We start from the raw sequence: 19,396 nt of genomic DNA, 5'->3' as shown, positions 1-19,396 counted from the left end.
TGGAACGTGGGAGAAATTAGCAGAGGAAACGGACGGTATTTTTCTTAGATTGCCTATCCAAAATGGCACGTGACTCACCTTTGCTTCGTGCCAGACCTGACTCATAGTCAATTCGAAATTGAGTCCCTTGGCAACTTGGCAAGTCCCTGAACGTCAGATTTTCTGAGGTGTTGATTAAATACAATCCATGTGCTTCAATACTCTAGACTACCTGGAGACAGGGTTTCTATTTTGATGACAAAAAGCAAAGCATCAGCTTTGTTCTTGCCAGTATAAAGTACATGCTTCTTCAGACTGAGGCCCCAGAAATATATATGTACCAACAGCCCGAGCTTTTTTCTCAAAAGTATTTTAGAATATACTGAAGTCCCTGGACAAATAGAATCAAGATTTTTTCCATAGAACATGGAAGAAAATCCTGTCACTTAGAAAAGCTTAAATGTAGGTATTCTCAGTGAAATTCATTATGTGGCGAAAGACCCCTAATTTGACTCTTGCCTAACACGTGATTTTGTGTGATTTTGAATGGACTGGCTACTTTAATGGGCCTGGCAGAGTAAGTTTCTGCAACACATACCCTCAGGGATAGATGAAATAATTTGTTGGCTGGGGCTTCTTTTATAATTTGCAAAAGAGGAGTCGTGATAACCATGCTGCAGAGGGCATTGCATTAAATTGGAGGCAGCTAAATAGTATCCATTACAACATTGCGGAATGGCTACACCCAACTACCATTATATGATTTCCAAACATCAATGTTGGACTATACTATCTGGTAGTAATTAGCCAATGGTCTAATGTTTTAGGTGACTCTCATAGCCAGCCAACAGCATAAAGAATCCTGTGTAGCTATTTGCTGAAACAGGCACATGACGGCACAATGAAACTTTAGTTTTAAGATGACTGAGCTTAATTGAAGGATGGTCAACCATTATGGCTGCTTGGAGAAACGAGATACCTCATCCCAATGGAGTTCTTTCGAGAAGGTGACTTCCCTCTCTACCCCGTGGATCTCTCCTTAGCCCAATCTGCCATAGGGCTTTCTGTTGTATCCTAAGGAAACCGTGCTATTCCCATGTATGAAAGAAATCCACTCCCTATCATTATTGACACCCTCATTTAAACACATGAAAATGTCAAGAATCACTAAACAATCAAGAATCACTAAACAATTCTAACAATCTTTAGAATCACTAAAAAATCTTTTTTTTTTCTTAATGCATGAAAGAGGAACAATGAACTGATCAGAGGAACTAACCCCAAAGGAAGTAAGGTTTATTTAGGAAACAAAATAGGACTTTAAATATTTTTTGTGTTTGCCTCAGAGAATTGTAATGGATTATCACATACATAAAACAAGAGCAGGGAATTACTGAAAAATAAATGAATAAAAGGACATCCAAAACCTCTTGGAAATTAAATACACAGACAAATTTTGGTGAAATTTTTGATATTCACAGATAAAGAGGAAACTCTTGCCAGCTTCAAGAGATAAGATTATATAGAGTTGGAAAGAACCATGTTAGCATACAGATTCTCATGTGTGAGGCAGGATGCCAGGAAAGAAGGAACCAAGAATAGAATCTTGAAGAAGGATTGTGATCTGAATCTTGCTTGGATTTAGCCATACTGATTGTCAAGGATATGGATTAGATGAAGACAATCTTCAGACACAAGAGGGCTTAGACAGTAACTGGATCCAAATTAGATTGTTCTGACAATACAACTACTCAAATATATAATCCACATAATGGAAAATAAATCTAGAAAAGGGAAGGGTGTGATAATACAACTGTTGCATTTCATAAAAGTTCCTATAATAGAAACATAATGTAAAATAGTTATATATTTTTAATTTGCATTTTATATGTATATACTAATAATCTTATATCATAATTTATATTATATATTTAATGTATAATATTTAACAGATTATGTTGAATCATAATCATAATTATATAACATTAAATCATTAATCATAATTATATATTTTTTGTATTTCTAGTTAACATTAATAAACATATGAACATATCTAATATTTATAATAAATATTTTGACATTATGGCATTCATATTTAATACATATTATAGGTATACTGATGAAAATATCAGGGTAATTTACCTATTGATTAGATAGGAGTCTTTGGTTCCAAGAGAAAGAAACATGTCTTGAACTGGTTAAGAGAAGTGGGTTTTTGTGGGAGTTTTTTGGCTCACATGACTGGGAATTTTAAGAGATGAATCCTCATTATGGTCATGGCGGAGTCCAGGTACCCAATTACTGTCTTAGGACTGTGTTTTCTCCCATCCCTGAACAATTTCTCTCCATGTGCTCGTCCAAATGGCTATTTATCCAAGACTCTGCCATTCCATTGACTCCAGGCCAGTGAGACCAGCTTCCCCAGGAGCTCTGGTGGGAAGGTCCAGAGGCAGGCCTTGATTTGTCCAGCTGAGCACACGTGCCCTTCTTTGGTCTACCATTGTGTGCATGGTTTTAATTGGCCAGATTTTGGTTCCTCTCACGCCCATCCCCCAGGGCCCAGGGTAGTTAGGGGCAGTTGTTAGACTCTCCCAGATGTTGAGAAATAGGTTGGCCACAGGAAGCAGGAATTCATTTAGCACTAACAGGGAGGGGGACAGTGCTGGACAGACAAAAACAGCAGCTGTTGTCTATATATGTCTTAATAGAACAGTGACTGGAATCCAGTCCTGCCTTTCAGTGGTGGAAATTGAAATTTTCCCTGCCCATTTTCCTGGGTGTATTAGGAGTCTAGGCTTAAACGTATGTCTCAGGCTCTGGAGAAGTATGCATTGATTACATCATTGACTCTTAAGAGAATTCAGATTCCAGAGAATCTATTTTAGATCCATTAGTGCTTTCAAAGTCTTCATTATCCTGCCTTCTTGAAGAAAATTGTGTGTGTGTGTGTGTGTGTGTGTGTGTGTGTGTGTGTGTAATGATCCTCTATCGTGAACTGGCTGTACTGTTACCTGCATCGTGCAGTACCTTTGAGGGGCCCATGATTACATTGAAAAATGATACAACTCTTTTTAAAGTATTGCTATTTACAGTACAGTAGAAATTACATCTAGTGCAACCCATCAACTCAAGATGGAAATTTTCGCGTGTCAGTGAAAAATGTTAGGGGGACGTGGTGGTTCAAAATTATTTGCGGATGTATATGACAGAAACTATCGGCAAACACGTGTCAGTTTGCACTACTGATTCAAGAGCACTTTTCCAGTATCTCCCCTGTTTCTTCCCTTTTTTCTCAGTTCTTAGAACATAAGGAATTAAACCAAAGTAGTCGGGATGAAAGATGAGCATCAGTTATTGGCTATCAATAGTGTGCGGAAATCATAGGCACCAGTGAGAGGGGAAGAAGAACCCTTTCTGTGAGACATTGTCTCTGGTCCACATCAATGTGGTGAAAGTGACCCTTGGGGAATCTCCCTTAGTCATGACTAGCAAGAGAGCACGATTTAGGGTACAAGACCTTGCACTTACATTCAATAAAATCACTCAAAACTGAATCCATTACAAGAGTCCTTGGAAGATCCTTATGTTTAGTGTTTGAAATTTTTTTGGTGACTTTGTAAATGAAAAACTCAATGACGTGGGTACTGAATGGAACATGATGGTGTTCACCTTGAGGAACTGGAAGCCGTAAGTTAGCATTTTCTTCTTTACACCTTAGCTAGAGAAATTTCTGGAAGCTCTCATTGAGACAGAAGGGCATTTGAACCACAGGATTATAAAATTTAGGTGGATGACAGTGAAGGGGTTAGTATTCCTTACTCAGGCTCTATGGCCATTCATTTGGAAGAGAATTTAATCAAGAATTTATATTAGGCTTCTGCTAAAGACAAATTAAGTGTGGTTTTCACATTTGCAAAAATCTTGCAGTGGTAACTTTTTAGGTCAAAAAGGTTGTTCACGCCTTGAGAGAAGAGCAGACTTGCTAGCAAACTAATTAGCTCAAAAATCACGAGCTATACTTTTAGGGCCGATGGAAGACAGCAGAAAGGACGTAGACAATGACGCATCCCTTTTACAATTCCTAGTCACTGGTCAACGGTCCAAAGAACGTTTGCATCTTACATTTAAATTTGGAATTTCAGAGAACAGTAGTACTCTGTACCTAGAAGGGATTTTAGAGCTCCTCAGAACCCACATGCTTATCTTACAGAAAGGGGGAAAGGCTGTTCCAAGTTTGGAGTAGAACTTGGACCTGGATGTGGGATTCGGGCTCTTAACCCAGCCCTTCTTGGGCTGTCCCTGGATTTCAAGTTGGGGTCCCCAGGACCACTGGCTTCATGGAATCAGGGGCTAAGTGAGGGAGGTGAGGGGCGCACAGAAGGATCTAGACAGCCCCATAAATAACAGCCAAGGCCGCTCCAAGCTTTTCTTCTATGTTTTGGGCTTCTGTTTAGAATCGATAAAGAAAAAAAAAAAAATTCTCCTGCACCATTATCTTACTCAGAAATGGTCAAAACATGTTACAGCTCACAGAGCTAACAGTAGGAACCAGCCCAGAGGAGACTCGAAGCTGGGGCAGGGTGAGGGAGGTGGTGATGTCCGATTCTAAGCGAAGATTCTCAGACCGACGGGGTTGACTGCAGACAGACATGAAAACCACACCGAGCCAGGTTGGAGCCTCGCAGGAATGTTCCTTCCTATCTCCAGATCGGGGCCGGCTTTGACGGCTCCCCCAGCAATGTTTCAGGAAGTTGTTTGCTGATCTCTCCTTGGCCAGTCCCCTGAGGTGGGTCCCTTGTCCCTGGGCCTTTATGCACTTGTTCCTCCCGTGCCTGGGTGACCACCCTCCTGACAGTGTGGCCGCCCTTACCTGCTCCCTGAACCCCGGGGGCAGCGCATGGGTGGACCCTCACCGAACACCTGTCCAGTGGGTTCAAGGATGCAGTTACTCTGGCCCTGGGAAGGTGATCCATTAGAAGGGACTTGCCCGGGCAGGAGGGGAGCTCCGGAAATGGCAGTCTTTACCGTATATTGTTAAAATGGTTTCACACATACACGCCGAATATAGACTCCTCACACCTTGTCGACTTAGGTTTGCAGTTGGCTCAATTTAGAGCAGTGACTTTCTACTTGCTTTTTTTGCTCCCAAACGTCTGTAGGGTATAAAGCAAGCCCAGGCCAGCATTCTGGATCGCGTAACTGGAGAGAAAGGGGATGGGGAGGGCTTGGCGTCCCCCGTCCGCCAGGGATGTAGTCAAGTGTCCAGGACACGAGTGTGCCAGGAGGACCCCCTAGCCGCAGGCGGTCCCGAAGGCTTCTTTGGGGTTACTTCACACTCGGGTGACCCCTGGGGTGGGAAGAGGGGGACCGGGACTGGACCGAGCCACCTGTTTGGGATCCTGCTGCATGCTGACACCTCCCTCCGACCAGCCAGCCCCACTCCACCTGTGCAGACACACCTCGAGTTGACATTAGCAGATGGCACCGAGGAAAAACACTGAAAGAAGGCGGGTATTGTTAACAGCGCTCGCTGCGTTCAGTTCGGACACATCGCCTCGCGCATTTGTGCCTCTAAACAATTCCTCCTTTGTGCTCTGGTCTTTCCTTTCGAGCTCTGTTGTGAAATGTCTGTGTTTTGTTTTGTTTTGTTTTTTATATGTAATTTTGTTCTTTTGTTTATTTCATTGTTCGGGATCTCAAATACGCCAGCCCCTTGAGGAATGCTCTCCTTGGCGCTCTTTCGGGTTCATTAATTCTACGTTGCTAAGTCTGCTGTCCGGTTAAAAGCATGTCCCTGTGAGGCCGTCGCGGGACTCCAGCTCATGATCACGTGCAGTGAGCCCTGGGCACCCCTACGGCCTTAATTCACTGTAGCAATCCAGCAACGACGTATTGGAGAAACGGTTTTACAATAAGACACCCGGAAACTGCAGCACAGCATGGTCCTTGCTTCCTGGACCGCCGGGAACAGGGCTGAGATCGGATGTCTTGAGGTTTAAAATCTGTTTCTACATTAAATTCGAAGTAAACGCGTCTGGTGTGTAGCTGCTCCAGGGTGGTGTCCTCCTGTCCTGCAGGCATGGAGCGTTCGGTGACCTTAGGGAACCCGGAGGCTCGCTGTACTTCCATACTTATGTATCTCTGAAGGGCTTGCTTGGATGTTGTGCCAAATTGCTACAGTGTTCCCCGTCATTACTATTTCAGTGTAACCCTCGCTCTGATCGTTGCAAATCTCTGCCTCTCGTTCTTCCTGCTGCAGTAAATCTCACTTAGTGCTCAGGAACAAGAGAACCCCAACCAAAGCCACTTGCGTTCTGGTTCCTTCTCATTGGTCTTGGAGGTAATCTTCCAGGATCCCCTCTTGTTTGGACCAGAGCTCCCTGCTCGCATGTAAAAAAACGAAGGGGAGGAAACAAATTGGATAAAAATGAAGGGGGAGCCGGATGCCGACGAGGCATGAAGTTTGACCATGTAGGGCGGATTCCGAATGTTCCTGTGGAACGTTTGTCAGAAGCTCCCACACAGTATTATTTACTTCTCATTTTGTTTATGTCTGGAAACGATGGTCTTGGGGGAAGAACTCACTTCAGAACAACTTCAGCGAAAGCAAGGGTCAGGCTGGAAAGCATGGCAAACGCTGTGTCATTTGTCGGAATTTTTAAACGCGTCTGCCCGCAGTCACACGCGTGGGTAAAAAGCCAAAAGGCTGATCCGGAACGTGCTGACGTTTGAGGGCAAGTTTTGCTCTCGATCACGTACAGGCACACGGCTCCCTCCGAGTAATAAGGCGCTTCTGGAGGAAGCTGTGAGGCTCAATCAGGTCTTCCTGTGTTCCCAGCCCCCTGAATTCCACCGTCCAGGGGAGTCAGGCAGGTTGGTGTTAACATGCGCTCGGCCGTGGGGAGACGTGCCGGCTGATGTGTCCTTGCCGTGTTTTGTCCAGTGAGCCTGCCCCTGGGGCCCGGCAGTCCCCGTGGCACGGACGGGGCCCCACAGGTGCCATCTGAGGCCGAGGAGACCGTGTCTGTCGGCAGCTGTTTTGCCTCTGAGGACACAACCGAAGACTCAGGAGTGGTGAGCTCCCCGTCAGACATCGTGTCCCTGGATTCCCAGCACGACAGCGTGAAATCCAAAGATAAGTGGGCCACGGACCAGGAAGACGGCAGCGACCAGGACCTGGCTGGGACCCCAGAACTGGGTCCCCGGAAGAGCCCCACGCGGGAGAGGAACAGCTCTGGGCGACGGCATTCGAGGTGAGTCACGGGACAGCTGGAGAGGGAGGGCCCATCCTGGACTCGAGGAGGAAGGTCTGTGGGTCGTCGTGACCCGACAAATGCATGCCGGGTGCCCTCCGCAGCTGCCACTCCCTGATTTGGGGGTGTGATCCACAGCCGTGTGTTCACGCTCTTTCTAGACATGCAGGGGTTTAGAAGTACGGTAAAACCTTGGCTTGCGAGTAACTCGTTCTGCGAGGGTTCCACACGACAAACAAATATTTCTAGTCAATTTTGGCTTGATGAACGAGCGATGCCTTGCAACACAAGTCGCACGTGACGCCGAATGTGGTCATGCCTGAGCCAATGGTTCTTGAAATGAGCCTTGATGTACGAGTGCTTTGGATGACAAGCATGTTCTGGGAATAAATTATGCTTGCAGACCAAGGTCTTACTGTAATACCTAAGATGGGCTAGTTTGTTTTTCCTTTCATATAAATGGGACCATAATCTCATTCCCTTTTTTCTTTTCTTTTTTTTTAAATTTTTTTTTTAACGTTTATTTGTTTTTGAGACAGAGAGAGACAGAGCATGAACGGGGGAGGGTCAGAGAGAGAGGGAGACACAGAATCTGAAGCAGGCTCCAGGCTCTGAGCTGTCAGCACAGAGCCCGACGCGGGGCTTGAACTCACAGACCGCAAGATCATGACCTGAGTCGAAGTCAGCTGCTTAACCGACTGAGCCACCCAGGCGCCCCTCAGTGCCCTTTTTTCGATCAAGTTTTAAAGACTGATCCATGAGGATACATGTCTTATTAGTTCATTTACTTTCCTTTTTTTAATTAAAAAAAATTGTTTTTTTTTTTTTATGTTAGAGAGGGAAAGAGAGCTCACGAGTGAGGTGTGGGGGGCATGGAGCCTGACATGGGGCTCGATCCCATGACCTGAACCAAAATCAGGAGTCACACCTCGACCTACTGAACCACCTGGGGACTCCTTATTTTTCTTTTAAACTTAACTAATGGGCACTGAGGTCTTTCTGGTTTTCCACCCACTGGAAACAGTGAGGCAGGTATACATATGTTCCTGTTTACACGTAGAGAGCTTTCTAGAAGAGAAGTTACTAGACGTTCAGAAAAGGTCATCTTCAACCATGGACTATTGGCCAATTGTTCTCCACCGTGATTGGCTTACACACCCTCCAGTGGTCTCTAATGGCCTGGCACTCCTCACCTGCACTGGCCCATGCCATCAACAGACCTCGTACGTTTGCCGGTCCTACGGGTTCAAATGGCATTTCACGTGCTTTTTAATTTACAATTCTCTGATCAGTAAGAATGAGCATCTTGTGATGTGTGCATTAGTGTAGGAATTGTCTTTTCATAGACTGTTCTTTAAAAAAAAAACTGGGATGTTACTTTAAAAAAAAAAATTCAGGGGTGCCTGGGTGGCTTAGTCAGTTAAGCCCCCAACTCTTGGTTTCAGCTAGGCCATGATCTCACGCCTCGTGAGTGCAAGCTCCAGGTCGGGCTCTGTGCTGCCAGTGTGGAGCCTGCTTGGGATTCTCTCTCTCCCTCTCTCTCTGCCCGTGCCCTGTTCACTCTCTCTCCCAAGATAAGTAAACATTAAAAAAAGTAAATAAGTTAAAAAAAATTAAACGTTCATCCATTTCTTCTTAATCTGTTAAATCAGTTCTTGACTACCCACGGAGAGTCTTCAAGACCGTGGTTTGCATGTAACTCTGTGTTCCTTCGTTGCATAAAAATTGCTTTTTAATTTTAATAATGTCAGATTTCTCCCCTTTTCCCTGAACGCGGAAATTCCTCTGCATATTTGAGAGCCCTTTCCCACACCCTGAAGGACTAAAGATGAGCTGAATTTCTCATAAAAGTTTAGTGTTGCTTTCTCGTATCTGGGCTTCTCAACAACCTGGGTTTATTTTCGGGTGTGATGTGAAGGAGGAAATCTATTTTTTCCCCTGACTCCTCGCTCTACCCTGGTTTCCTTGTATACCACCTGCCCCCTGCGTTCCGTTCCTTTCATAGCTGGATTTTTGGTCCTGCCATGTCCCTCCCCCCACCCCAGCACCCACTGTCTTTGTTTTCTTCAGTCTTGCCCAGAAAGGCAGGTTAATTCTCTTCAGTCTTGCCCAGAAAGGCCCATCAGTTTTTTTACCCTTTAGATAATCTTAAGAGCCAGTCCACACAAACGATGTTATGGAAATATTAACAAGAATGAGACCAAGAACATCAGCCCGTAAGCCGACCCCCAAAAGAAACGAATGCCTTTGTGTTTGCCACATTTTGGTCCAGCCCAGTTCATGCGAACACACAGATCTTTATCTGGTTAATGTAATTGTCAATAATAATTTATTTTGATTCATTTTTCGCCCAAGGACGTATCACGAGCATTTTCCCATTTGTTAATTACACTCTCTAATAGTTTTAACGTGTAGCTCGTCAGACTTAAGGACAATTCCAAGGCCAAGTGTGTATTTCACTGGCCAGAAAACTAGAATGCGACCCTTGCTCTGTTCTTCCCCCTCACCTTCCCCCCGCCCCCCCTGCACACAAGGCACCTTAGCCTGTGCTGTGTGCATCTGTGAGAGCAGAGAACAATAACGGTGTTTCCTTCTTAGTCCATTTAATGTACAAAAAAATCTCTTTCTACAGTAATCCTCAGGTGTGTTCTGTGAGTGTGCACGGAGATTGCGTTCCCTGAGCTCTACATCTGAAGTTCATCAGACATTTTTCCTTCTGGCCCCTAGGGATGCTGTTGTTAACCCTCCTTTGCTTTGCCAGCATCGACCCCTGATGCAAAGCATTGCTGCTTTCTGTCCAAATGTGAGAGTTAACATTGCCCCTGGCCACAGCCAGGGATAATCATGGAGTCTTTAGAACCTGATGCTTTCTCCCAGCAGGGAGTAGGGGATGTTTTTCTGCCCTTATCTCTGGGGTGCCATGGAATTTGAGAGTAGGCGGTGGGGAGGGAGGAGGCTCTGACAGACCCAAAGGGGAGCCCCCAGCACTGATGAGTTGCCTGGCCTTCGAGAGTCCGCGCGACTTTGCAGAGATAGTGTCTCCTCCCACTCAGAGGTGTCCTGAGCCTGTAAATGCCCAGTGTGCGTGGCACAGTACGTGTTCCCTTGCTCTCAAGTGGTTGCATTGTCAAAGTCACTATGGTTAGTTCAGGAAACGGGGCGCCGTGAATTTTCCTGGCAGGTCACTTTTCTTCTCTGGGCTTCCAGCAGCCTGGCAGTGTCCTAAGGATGTAGATAGCCTCTGAGCCCCTCAGCTCTGTCTGTGCTGTTCCATTATCTGCCGCAGACATGGGATCCCCTCTCTGCCCCAGGACTTCTCATGGAATGACCATCGTTAGTGCATTACTGTGATTCAGAGGAAATGTCTGTTTGGTCCTATTTCTCCTAGCTATTTGGTCTACTACACCCACAGTTGCTGGCTTACAGCTCCCAAAGCCCTTGGGATTTCTTAAGTGTAGTAGAGAGGTCTTTTGTTATGTTAATGGTGCCTTTTGGAAAGCATCCCTGGGGCGGGGAGGGGTGGGGGCAAGCAGGGTGCCAGTGGGGGCAACTAATTGACTAAAGTCACTCCCTGACCTTCCGGGGGGAGGGGAGAGGGGCTGGAGGCAAGGTCAGCCATTGGCTAGTGACTCAGTCAATCATTACTATGTAATGCAGCCTCCATAAACTATCAAAAGGAGGGTGTTGGAAAACTTCCAGATTTGGTGAACGGGAACAGGTAGAAGGGGATGGGAACAGGTTGGGGGGAGTGGCGCCTGGGGAAGGGTGGGATTTCTGTGCCCCCAAATCTTATTTCTCCTTATGCCTCTCTTCTTCCGGCTACTGATTCACATCCTTTCTTATATCCGTTAATAAACGGGCCAACCTAGGTGTTTCTCTGAGTTCTGTGACTCATCCTGGCAAGTTGATTGAACCTACAGAGGAGGGCATCAGAGCCCCCAGTCTGTAGCCATGGGTCTGAGCTGGAGGCTGGTGTCTCTCAAGGGTGGGAGTGGGGAGGGGCGCCTGGGTGGGCGTCAGACTTCAGCTCCGGTCATGATCTCATAGTCCGTGAGTTCGAGCCCCACATCGGGTTCTGTGCTGACAGCTCGGAGCCTGGAGCCTGCAGCCTGCTTCGGGTTCTGTGTCTCCCTCTCTCTCTGCCCCTCCCCTGCTCATGCTCTGTCTCTTTTTCTCAAAAATGAATAAATGTTAAAAAAAAATTTTTTTTTTAAAGGGTGGGGGTGGAGAGCAGCCTGGTGCGACTGCGCCCTTCCGCCTGTGGGGTCAGAGAGTGTCAGAGGGACACTGTATGGGTCCATAGTGTCAGAGGGAGTTGAGTCTTCGGACAGAGAGCTGCCTCTTCCCCTGTGCCTGAGGCACGTCGGTGCTGGGTCTGGGAACCCCTTAAAAAGTTTGCTTGACAGGAATTCTCTCCTCTGACAGATGAGGCCAACCCGAGACGGCTGTCCCATATTTCTCTCCAAATGTACGCTTTCCCGTAAAGTTCAGGGTTACTGAGAAGCAAGCAGCACCGAGGGGTGTGAAACTGGGGTTGCAAACTCAAAGGCCCGCAGGGGCCAGACAGATAATGAGGGTGAGGGCGCCCACAGAGAACAGCCCAGAAAGCTCAGTTCTCTCTCAGGAAAGCAGCCTTGCACCCTCCTTCCAAACTTACCCGGAGGGGTCACAGACCCAGGGTGGCCAGCCTTTGAAGAGAAGCCAGAAATCTAGATGTTTAAAAAACTTTTTTTCATGTTCATTTATTTATTTTTGAGAGAGAGAGAGAGAGAGACCGAGCACAAGCAGGGGAGGGGCAGCCAGAGAGGGAGAGAGAGAGAATCCCAAGCAGGCCCCCCACACTGTCAGCACAGAGCCCGACATGAGGCTCGAACCCATGAACCGTGAGATCATGACCTGAGCCAAAACCAAGAGTCAGACGCTTGACCGACTGAGCCCCCCAGGGGCCCCCAGAAATGTAGATTTTTCTGTGAGGTCTCCAGACTTTTCAATGTTGGCAACCCAGTCAGACATGCCAAGCCAAACTAAACATGTGCGTGCCGGGTGGGGCCGGTTCCCCGACGTGCACTGGCCTTGGCCCTTCCTTCTGTGCTGGCTGATTTTTCTGGCTTGGGAAGGTCCGTGTAGTTCCTTGGGTGTTTCCTGTGAGATACAGCCCTGGAGAAATACCTCCGCACAGATAAATGCAGGTAGTCGTTCTAGCCTCCCCTTCGTGAACCATGAAAGTCTCTTACAAATTCTGGAGGAAAGCAACCGGTTTAAATGCCCCCTCTCTGTTCCGCATCCCAATGTCCCTAGAATAGCGCTCTGATAAAATACCCTGTCTTTTAAATGCTGATCTGTGCTTTCCACCGCCCACGCGGTCACAGTGAAAGCACTTACAAATACTCACTTCAGTCCTGTGGACGCGGACAGAATTCATCTCTCTGGATGGCCGCGATGCATTCCAGAGGCCGCGCTCTGTGGTCCTGTCTGCAGCCCCCGGGGCTGAGAGCCTGAGCCGCAAAAAGGCAGGGAAGGCTGGAGGGGGAAAGATGGGGTGGGGCTGGACCGGGGGTGGGGGTCACAGGCACAGGGTCAGAGGTCAAGTCTGCAGAGCCCGGGGAGCCAGGGTGCAGCGGGCTGATTCCAGGGATCCAGAGCAGGCCGTGGCCAAGTTTGGCGAGATGGGAACCTCGGCTGGGGGATGGGCAGCCCAGGGTCAAGCTGCAGTCATGTGAGAACGGCACCCACCGCCGTTGACCAAGCCACCTTGAGCTCGGCCACCTGGACAGACGGGAACGGAACACCCACGTTCAACAGTGATCGAGGGAAACACTAAGGAACAGCACGATGTTTTCCGACATCCTGAGTCCCCAGGGGAGCCCGGGCAGGGCAACCCCAGGCCTGGTGCCGGTTGGCACTCAGCCGTCAGCACTTCTCGTCATGTGGCCCTGAAATGTGGGCCTACGAGGACACGGTGTCCCTATTCTCCGTGGCTGCTGCCGGTCCCTGGGTCCGGCCAGCCTCCTGGCTCTGCTCTGCACAATTCTGACAGCTAGTTTCTGCAGATGAGAAAGAATGTGTTTCTTGCATGGCCATCCAGGCCCGGTTGGACCCCGTTTCCATCTTTCATTGCAAACGTGGGCCTCGCACTCCTAGCAGTTTCCTCTAAACTCAGTGCAGCTGATAAACAGGTTCCTCGAGGAAGAAACCAGCCCAGGAGCACAGGATCAACACATACACAAATGACAATCGCTCCTTATTTGGGGGACCCCTGGGAATGGCCTCAAGCGGCTCTGCCTGGGACAGGAGTCACACCTCGGGGGACCTACATTTGCTTGAACAGCTTCTCCCAGAGTCATCTTCCCTTTGTATGTGGCCTGAGGCAACATTCCTAACACTTAAGGAACACCTTCCAGGGTCAGACTGCCTGAGGTCATGTCTGTCCCCTGGGGGCAGTGACTGGCTGTCACATCAATTTCTTTAGTACACGCAGGGGTGCCCTGGGCGGGGCCTCTGACTCTTGGTTTCGGCTCCAGTCACGATCTCGCAGTTAGTGAGTTCGAGCCGCACATCAGGCTCCACACTGACAGTGCAGAGCCTGCTTGGAATTCTCTGTCTGTCTCTCTCTCTCTCTGCCCCTTCATGCTTGCTCTCTCTCAAAAATAAATACTCTTAAAAAAAGAAAAAGTAAGAATGGCACCTGACATAGTTGCAGCCTTCACAAACTGATAGCTGGTATTCTTATCGTTGCTGTCGAAGTTATTGTTTGCAGCTGCCTGAGGAAAAAAAGAAATTTGGTTTGTTGGGGAACCATTGCACCCTGGGTCAGGCTCTGATCATCTGCCTCTTTAAGCCAGATAGCATCTTTGGGAAGAAACTACGTGTGTCTATGTGTGGTAGATATATGTACATATGTATGTGTACATATGCATATTTGTACATAGATAAAGGGGAAAAACCGAGAGAACTCTGCCTCCTACCCACCCGGGGGACATCCCAATGGAACTTGTATTATTATTATTATTTTTTAATTTATTTTTGACAGAGAGAGCGCACGCACAGGCAGGGAAGGGGCAGAGAGGAGGGGACCGAGGATCCAAAGCAGGTTTTGTCCTGATAGATAGCACTGAGCTCACGTGGGGCTTGCCTTCACGAACTGTGAGATCATGACCTGAGCGGGAGACACGCAACTGACTGAGCCGCTCAGGCGCCACGAACTTGTATTATTTCTAAACCCTTGAATCCCAAAGGCAGTCTTGTTGTCCTCAGACAGTGTATCCATCTGAGTATCAACATGTGGGACTGGAAATTCCTTTTGGGAACATGAGCTCAGCAGTGGAGCAGATGAGAGCTTGGACATGTGGGTTTCAGGCCGTGTCCCTTGGTGATGGGAGGACACTGAAAGCGAGGTTAGAGCCACAAAAGACACGGCGCAGCTCCTTCAAGACACGGGAGCCTCCCTGTCGTGGCTCCTGTCGCCCCTCATCCCCTGCTCTCTGCCTGGCTGTCCCCAAGGCCATCTAGCCTCACTCAACTTAATGGGCATGAGGACATTAACAGTGAGACCCTACTGGGCCCTGTAGGGCACGTGTGCCTGGTCTGGTCTCGGGACTGAGGTTGTGTGGGGCAGCGGAGGGGATGGACAGGGTGGGGTCCTGTCTTTCCACTGGCTGCTGCCAGCCTGGGGCCCCTGGACTCTGTGACCACAGGAACTCCGCACCCAGAGTTCTTGGAAGCATCTCTCACCTTCTGGAATCCTAGAATTTCCTGACCGCCCCCCCCAACAGCACTTGGAAACACTGAATACCTCCTAGAACCCAGACACTTTGTAACTACATTTTTGCAAAGGAGCATTTAAAAGCCACTCCACGTGGGGGGCACCTAGGTGATTCGGTCAGTTGAGCGTCCGACTTTGGCTCAGGTCACGATCTCACGGTCTGTGGGTTCAAGCCCCACGTCGGGCTCTGTGCCGACAGCTCGGAACCTGGAGCCTGCTTCGGATTCTGTGTCTCCCTCTCTCTCTGCCCCTCCCCCGCTCATGCTCTGTCTCTGTCTCTCAAAAATAAACAAACATTAATTTTTTTTTAATTTAAAAAAAAAACTTAAAAAAAAAAGCCAGTGCAGAGGTGCCTGGGTGGCTCAGTCCGACCCTTGATTTCAGCTCGGGTCATGATCTCACCATTCATGAGTTCGAGCCCCATGTCGGGTTCTGCGCTGACAGCACGGAGCCTGCTTGGGATTCTCTCTCTCCTTCTGTCTCTCTGCCCCTCCCGTTCTCACACTTTCTTGCTTTGTCTCAAAGTAAGCAAATAAACGTTAAAAAAAAGAAATAAAAACCACTCCAGCTATTTCGGAACCACACTTTGCTGCTGCGAACAGGAGCTCTTGCCCAGCGGGTGAGACACCGACTTTGGTGCGAAGAAAGGAGCGTTTCCTATCAATTCCGCGAGGGTACCTCGTGGTGATGACAGTGTGGACTAAGTACTGGGTTAAATCAAGTCATACTAACGAGGGTGTCATAAAAGCGGACTTAGAGTAATTCATCTCCCCTTCGTCTCCTTACCACGGTGTTTAATGTGACGATCATTTTTTTTTTTTTTTTTTTAACCACAAGATTTTAAGTGACGTGCGTGGCTCCTCTTCCATTCCTGGGGGACACCGTGGTGCTAGAAGTCTGAAACTTTGTCAACACAGGCACGCTGGTCAGCGGGGTGGGAAGTTGAGCACACATGCCCGTCATCAACTGTGTGTTTTCCCGAGCTTCCTGCCTTTATTGTGGACAGAGTGAGAGAGAGAGACAGACAGAGCATGAGCGGGGGTGGGGCAGAGAGAGAGGGAGACACAGAAGCGGAAGCAGGCTCCAGGCTCTGAGCTGTCAGCACAGAGCCCGATGAGGGGCTTGAACTCACAAACCGTGAGATCATGACCTGAGCCTAAGTCGGACGCTTAATCGACTGAGCCATCCAGGCGCCCCAAGCTTCCTGCCTTTAGCATACGGAGTTTAATTGTTTGAAAACGCACAGGTCCGTTGGCTTGTCAGCAAATTGAATCCCAGCCTGAAAGAGACATTTTTTTTCCTCTTAGACTTCTTTTTTTTAATTCTGCCATTGGATACATTACTTGCAGAAGCTCTTTTAGCCACATCGAAAAGAGACGTGGCCTCACATGTGCCCGAATCGCCCAGAATCAGCCTGTGCTCTTTTATTGTTTCTCCTCTAAAATGAAAACAAAAAACCGAAACCTGTTTTTCCGCCGGCTGATCTGACCTGATCGCCTCCACTGGTCGTTTTACCCGAAGCTGGCGAGGCCGAGCCGGGTCAGTGGGGGGGGGGGGGGGGGGGGGGGCGGAGTCTGTCACCCTGATGCCCTCGCCCCCCACCCTTCCGCCCTTTGTCCCTCACGTTGATGCAGCGGTGGCCTGCAAACCTCTGCATCCACGCTCCGTGCAAGAAAACGCTGCTGGTGATGGGTGCTCAGCGTGTGCAAGCCGGTAAAAGTGTCAGCACTGCTTGTGATTCATTTTCCTGGTCTTTAGCCAAAACAGACTGCCGTCAGGAAACCCAGCTGAAGACTGGGGGGCGGGAAGGTGCCGAGGAGAGGGACACCTGTGCACGGTTATTTTCAGCTACAAATACGCTGACGCTTGTGGCCGGCTCTCCACTCCGGGGACACGGTCTAGAACTCTCCTGCTAAGCCCCCAGATTGCTGGCTTCCCCCCCACCCTGGGAGGAGGCCCTTGGAACTGGTTTTTGCAGGGACAGAGCAGTAGTTACCATCCTTGACTAACCCTTTGGGGGCCAGTAGATGGGGGTGGGGGAGAAAGGAGAAGCGGATATTGCTACGTCTCTTCCTCGTGAAATTTTACATTGGGAAGCAAAATAGATGCATTGACATTGGTGTTGGCTTTTGCCAGGTAGTCCGTTCACCAGGAGCTCAGGGCCCAGAGCACAGGGACCCCCCTGCGTTGCATTATGGAAGGAACCAGCAGCATGAGCAAAGTGACCTCCAGACCTCGCCTCTCCCCTTGCCTAGAGACCCCAGAGGTTCAGCAACCTCGGGAACAGCGCAGCCAAGGACCATGGGTAGACCCTCCCTCCCAGGCCGGTGGCTCCTGTCCCATGTCTACTCAGTCCCCATGGGCAGGCGGGGCCCCGAGGAAGCAGGCTCACACCGGAGGATCTGGTCAGAGGACCATGTGAGGTGCCAGGCGGGCAGAGGTGGAATGGGGCTGGGTCAGCAGAGCCGGGACTGAGCGACAGCATCTGGGGGACGCCTGTGTGGTGCTGGGGACGCAGGCTCAGGAGAGCAGAAGCAGGTGGGAGGCAATGGGACTCAGAGCAGGGTCCCCCCACTTCAGCAAGGGGGCTTGGACTGCAGAGGGGCGGGGAACACCTTGCGACCTTGGGGCTTGGCTCCCAATGGCTTTTGGCGGGCGGTTCAGGCTCCAGCCTGGGCGGGAGGAAGACAATCGAGCTCACACGCAGGCCTGATCTCGGCCACCTCGGTATGGTCGTCAGGCTAATAGCTACTCACTGGGATTGTTAAACACTCATAACAAAATCAAATTGTAGGGGCACCCGGGTGCTCAGTCGGTTGAGCGTCCGACTCTTTGATTTCTGCTCAGGTCACGATCCCAGGGTCCTGGGATCGAGCCCCACATCGGGTTCTACACTGAGCATGGAGCCTGCTTGGGATTCTCTGTCTCTCTGTCTCTCTGTCTCTCTGTCTCTCTCTCCCCCTCCTCCCCCTCCCCTGCTTATGCTCTCTCTCAGGAAAAAAAAAAAAAAAAAAGCAATGATAGTAAAATAAAACATAAACACAACGTACCATGAGTATCGTGCACCGTATAACAAAAATGTAATCTACTTTGCAAACAGAGTTTTCGTTCATGGCCAAAAAGGGCCCAAAGGGATTATTTTAAATTTAGCCATCTAAAACATTGCCCATCGTTCAAGCTGCTTTTTTGTACCCAAATGAGCATAATACAAGACAGAAAAGGATAAAATATTCACTGTAATTCATTCATTTCCACAAGTCACAGTGGTTGGTGGGTTGAGTAAACTTTACTTCCCTGGCCCATGGGGATGTGCTATTTTTTTTTTTAATTTTTTTAATTGTTTATTTTAAGAGAGTAAGAGTGCAAGCGGGGAAGGGGTAGAGAGAGAAGACAGAGAGAATCCCAAGCAGGCTCTAGGCTGTCAGCACAGAGCCCAACGCAGGGCTGGAGCTCGCACACCATGAGATCATGACCTGAGCCGAAATCAGGAATCGGAGGCTGAACCAACAGCCACCTGGGCGCCGTGGGCATATGCTATTTTTAGATCATCACAATCATTCTGTGTATGTATCCTGATTTCTTCACACAACGTGCTGGCTTGAGCATTGATCTGTGTTTCCACAGAGAATCCAGATTCACTATAGTGACCGATTTTAATGGTCACTTTAAACCTTTTGAAATCAACCTTTGATTTTAACCTTTGAAATCAACATGTGGTGCTTTAGGCAAACCCTGACGGCTGGGTATGTGGGAACTCTTCACCTACATTCGACCAACGTTGTGTTCACATTTTTCCCGCTGTAGGATCGTTTCCTTAAGGCAAACTACCAGAAACGAGGGAACCGAACTTCTTACAAAGTTACAGCGACGTTTTTGTTTCTTGATGTGTGTTCCCAATGGCTTTCCAGTAGCAACGGGTGTGAGGGTCTCCGCCCCACTGCATTTCATCAGCTTCCGTGACTTGTTTCTAGTGTAACATGTACAGAATAGCATTCCTGGGATTTTTATTTTAAATTAGTTTTTAATTCATATGAATATCATTCCGTTCTCATAGAGAGGTGTGGTTGAGCATACTTTGAAGTCAACACGAGTACTTTGAAGAAAAAGCACCTACGTAATTTTGTTTAGCCAGGCTTTGAGCATCAAAATGAACAGGAAGCATTTTAAAAAGTGCTGGTTTCAGTTTTGAATACTATTTTACATATCACTCTGCATTTTTTTCTGTACCTTGTATTTTGTCAACTGTTTAAATTAAATGTACTTAAACCATCACATTCCATGAAAGAGAAAAACACACTTTAAGAAAATGCATTCAAAAAAAAAAAAGAAAGAAAGAAAAAGAAAAAGAAAATGCATTCAATTAAAGCCCCAGCAGCAGCAGTAAGAAAGAGAGCCTTGTGCC

At 48.2% G+C, this 19,396-nt stretch overlaps 1 protein-coding gene across 2 annotated transcripts in view; it reads left to right on the top strand.

The window, feature by feature from the left end:
- COBL (cordon-bleu WH2 repeat protein) overlaps positions 1-19,396 on the top strand; it is a 167,307-nt gene that overhangs the window by 134,766 nt on the left and 13,145 nt on the right. For both annotated transcript variants that reach the window (XM_042914062.1, XM_042914053.1), the window contains one exon: positions 6,923-7,232. In XM_042914062.1, coding sequence (XP_042769996.1) covers positions 6,923-7,232 — 310 coding nt within the window. The remainder of the gene's footprint in view (positions 1-6,922; positions 7,233-19,396) is intronic.

Source organism: Panthera leo, chromosome A2, assembly GCF_018350215.1.
Source record: "Panthera leo isolate Ple1 chromosome A2, P.leo_Ple1_pat1.1, whole genome shotgun sequence".
Taxonomy (NCBI): domain Eukaryota; kingdom Metazoa; phylum Chordata; class Mammalia; order Carnivora; family Felidae; genus Panthera; species Panthera leo.
This window is presented reverse-complemented; position numbering and strand designations above follow the sequence as displayed.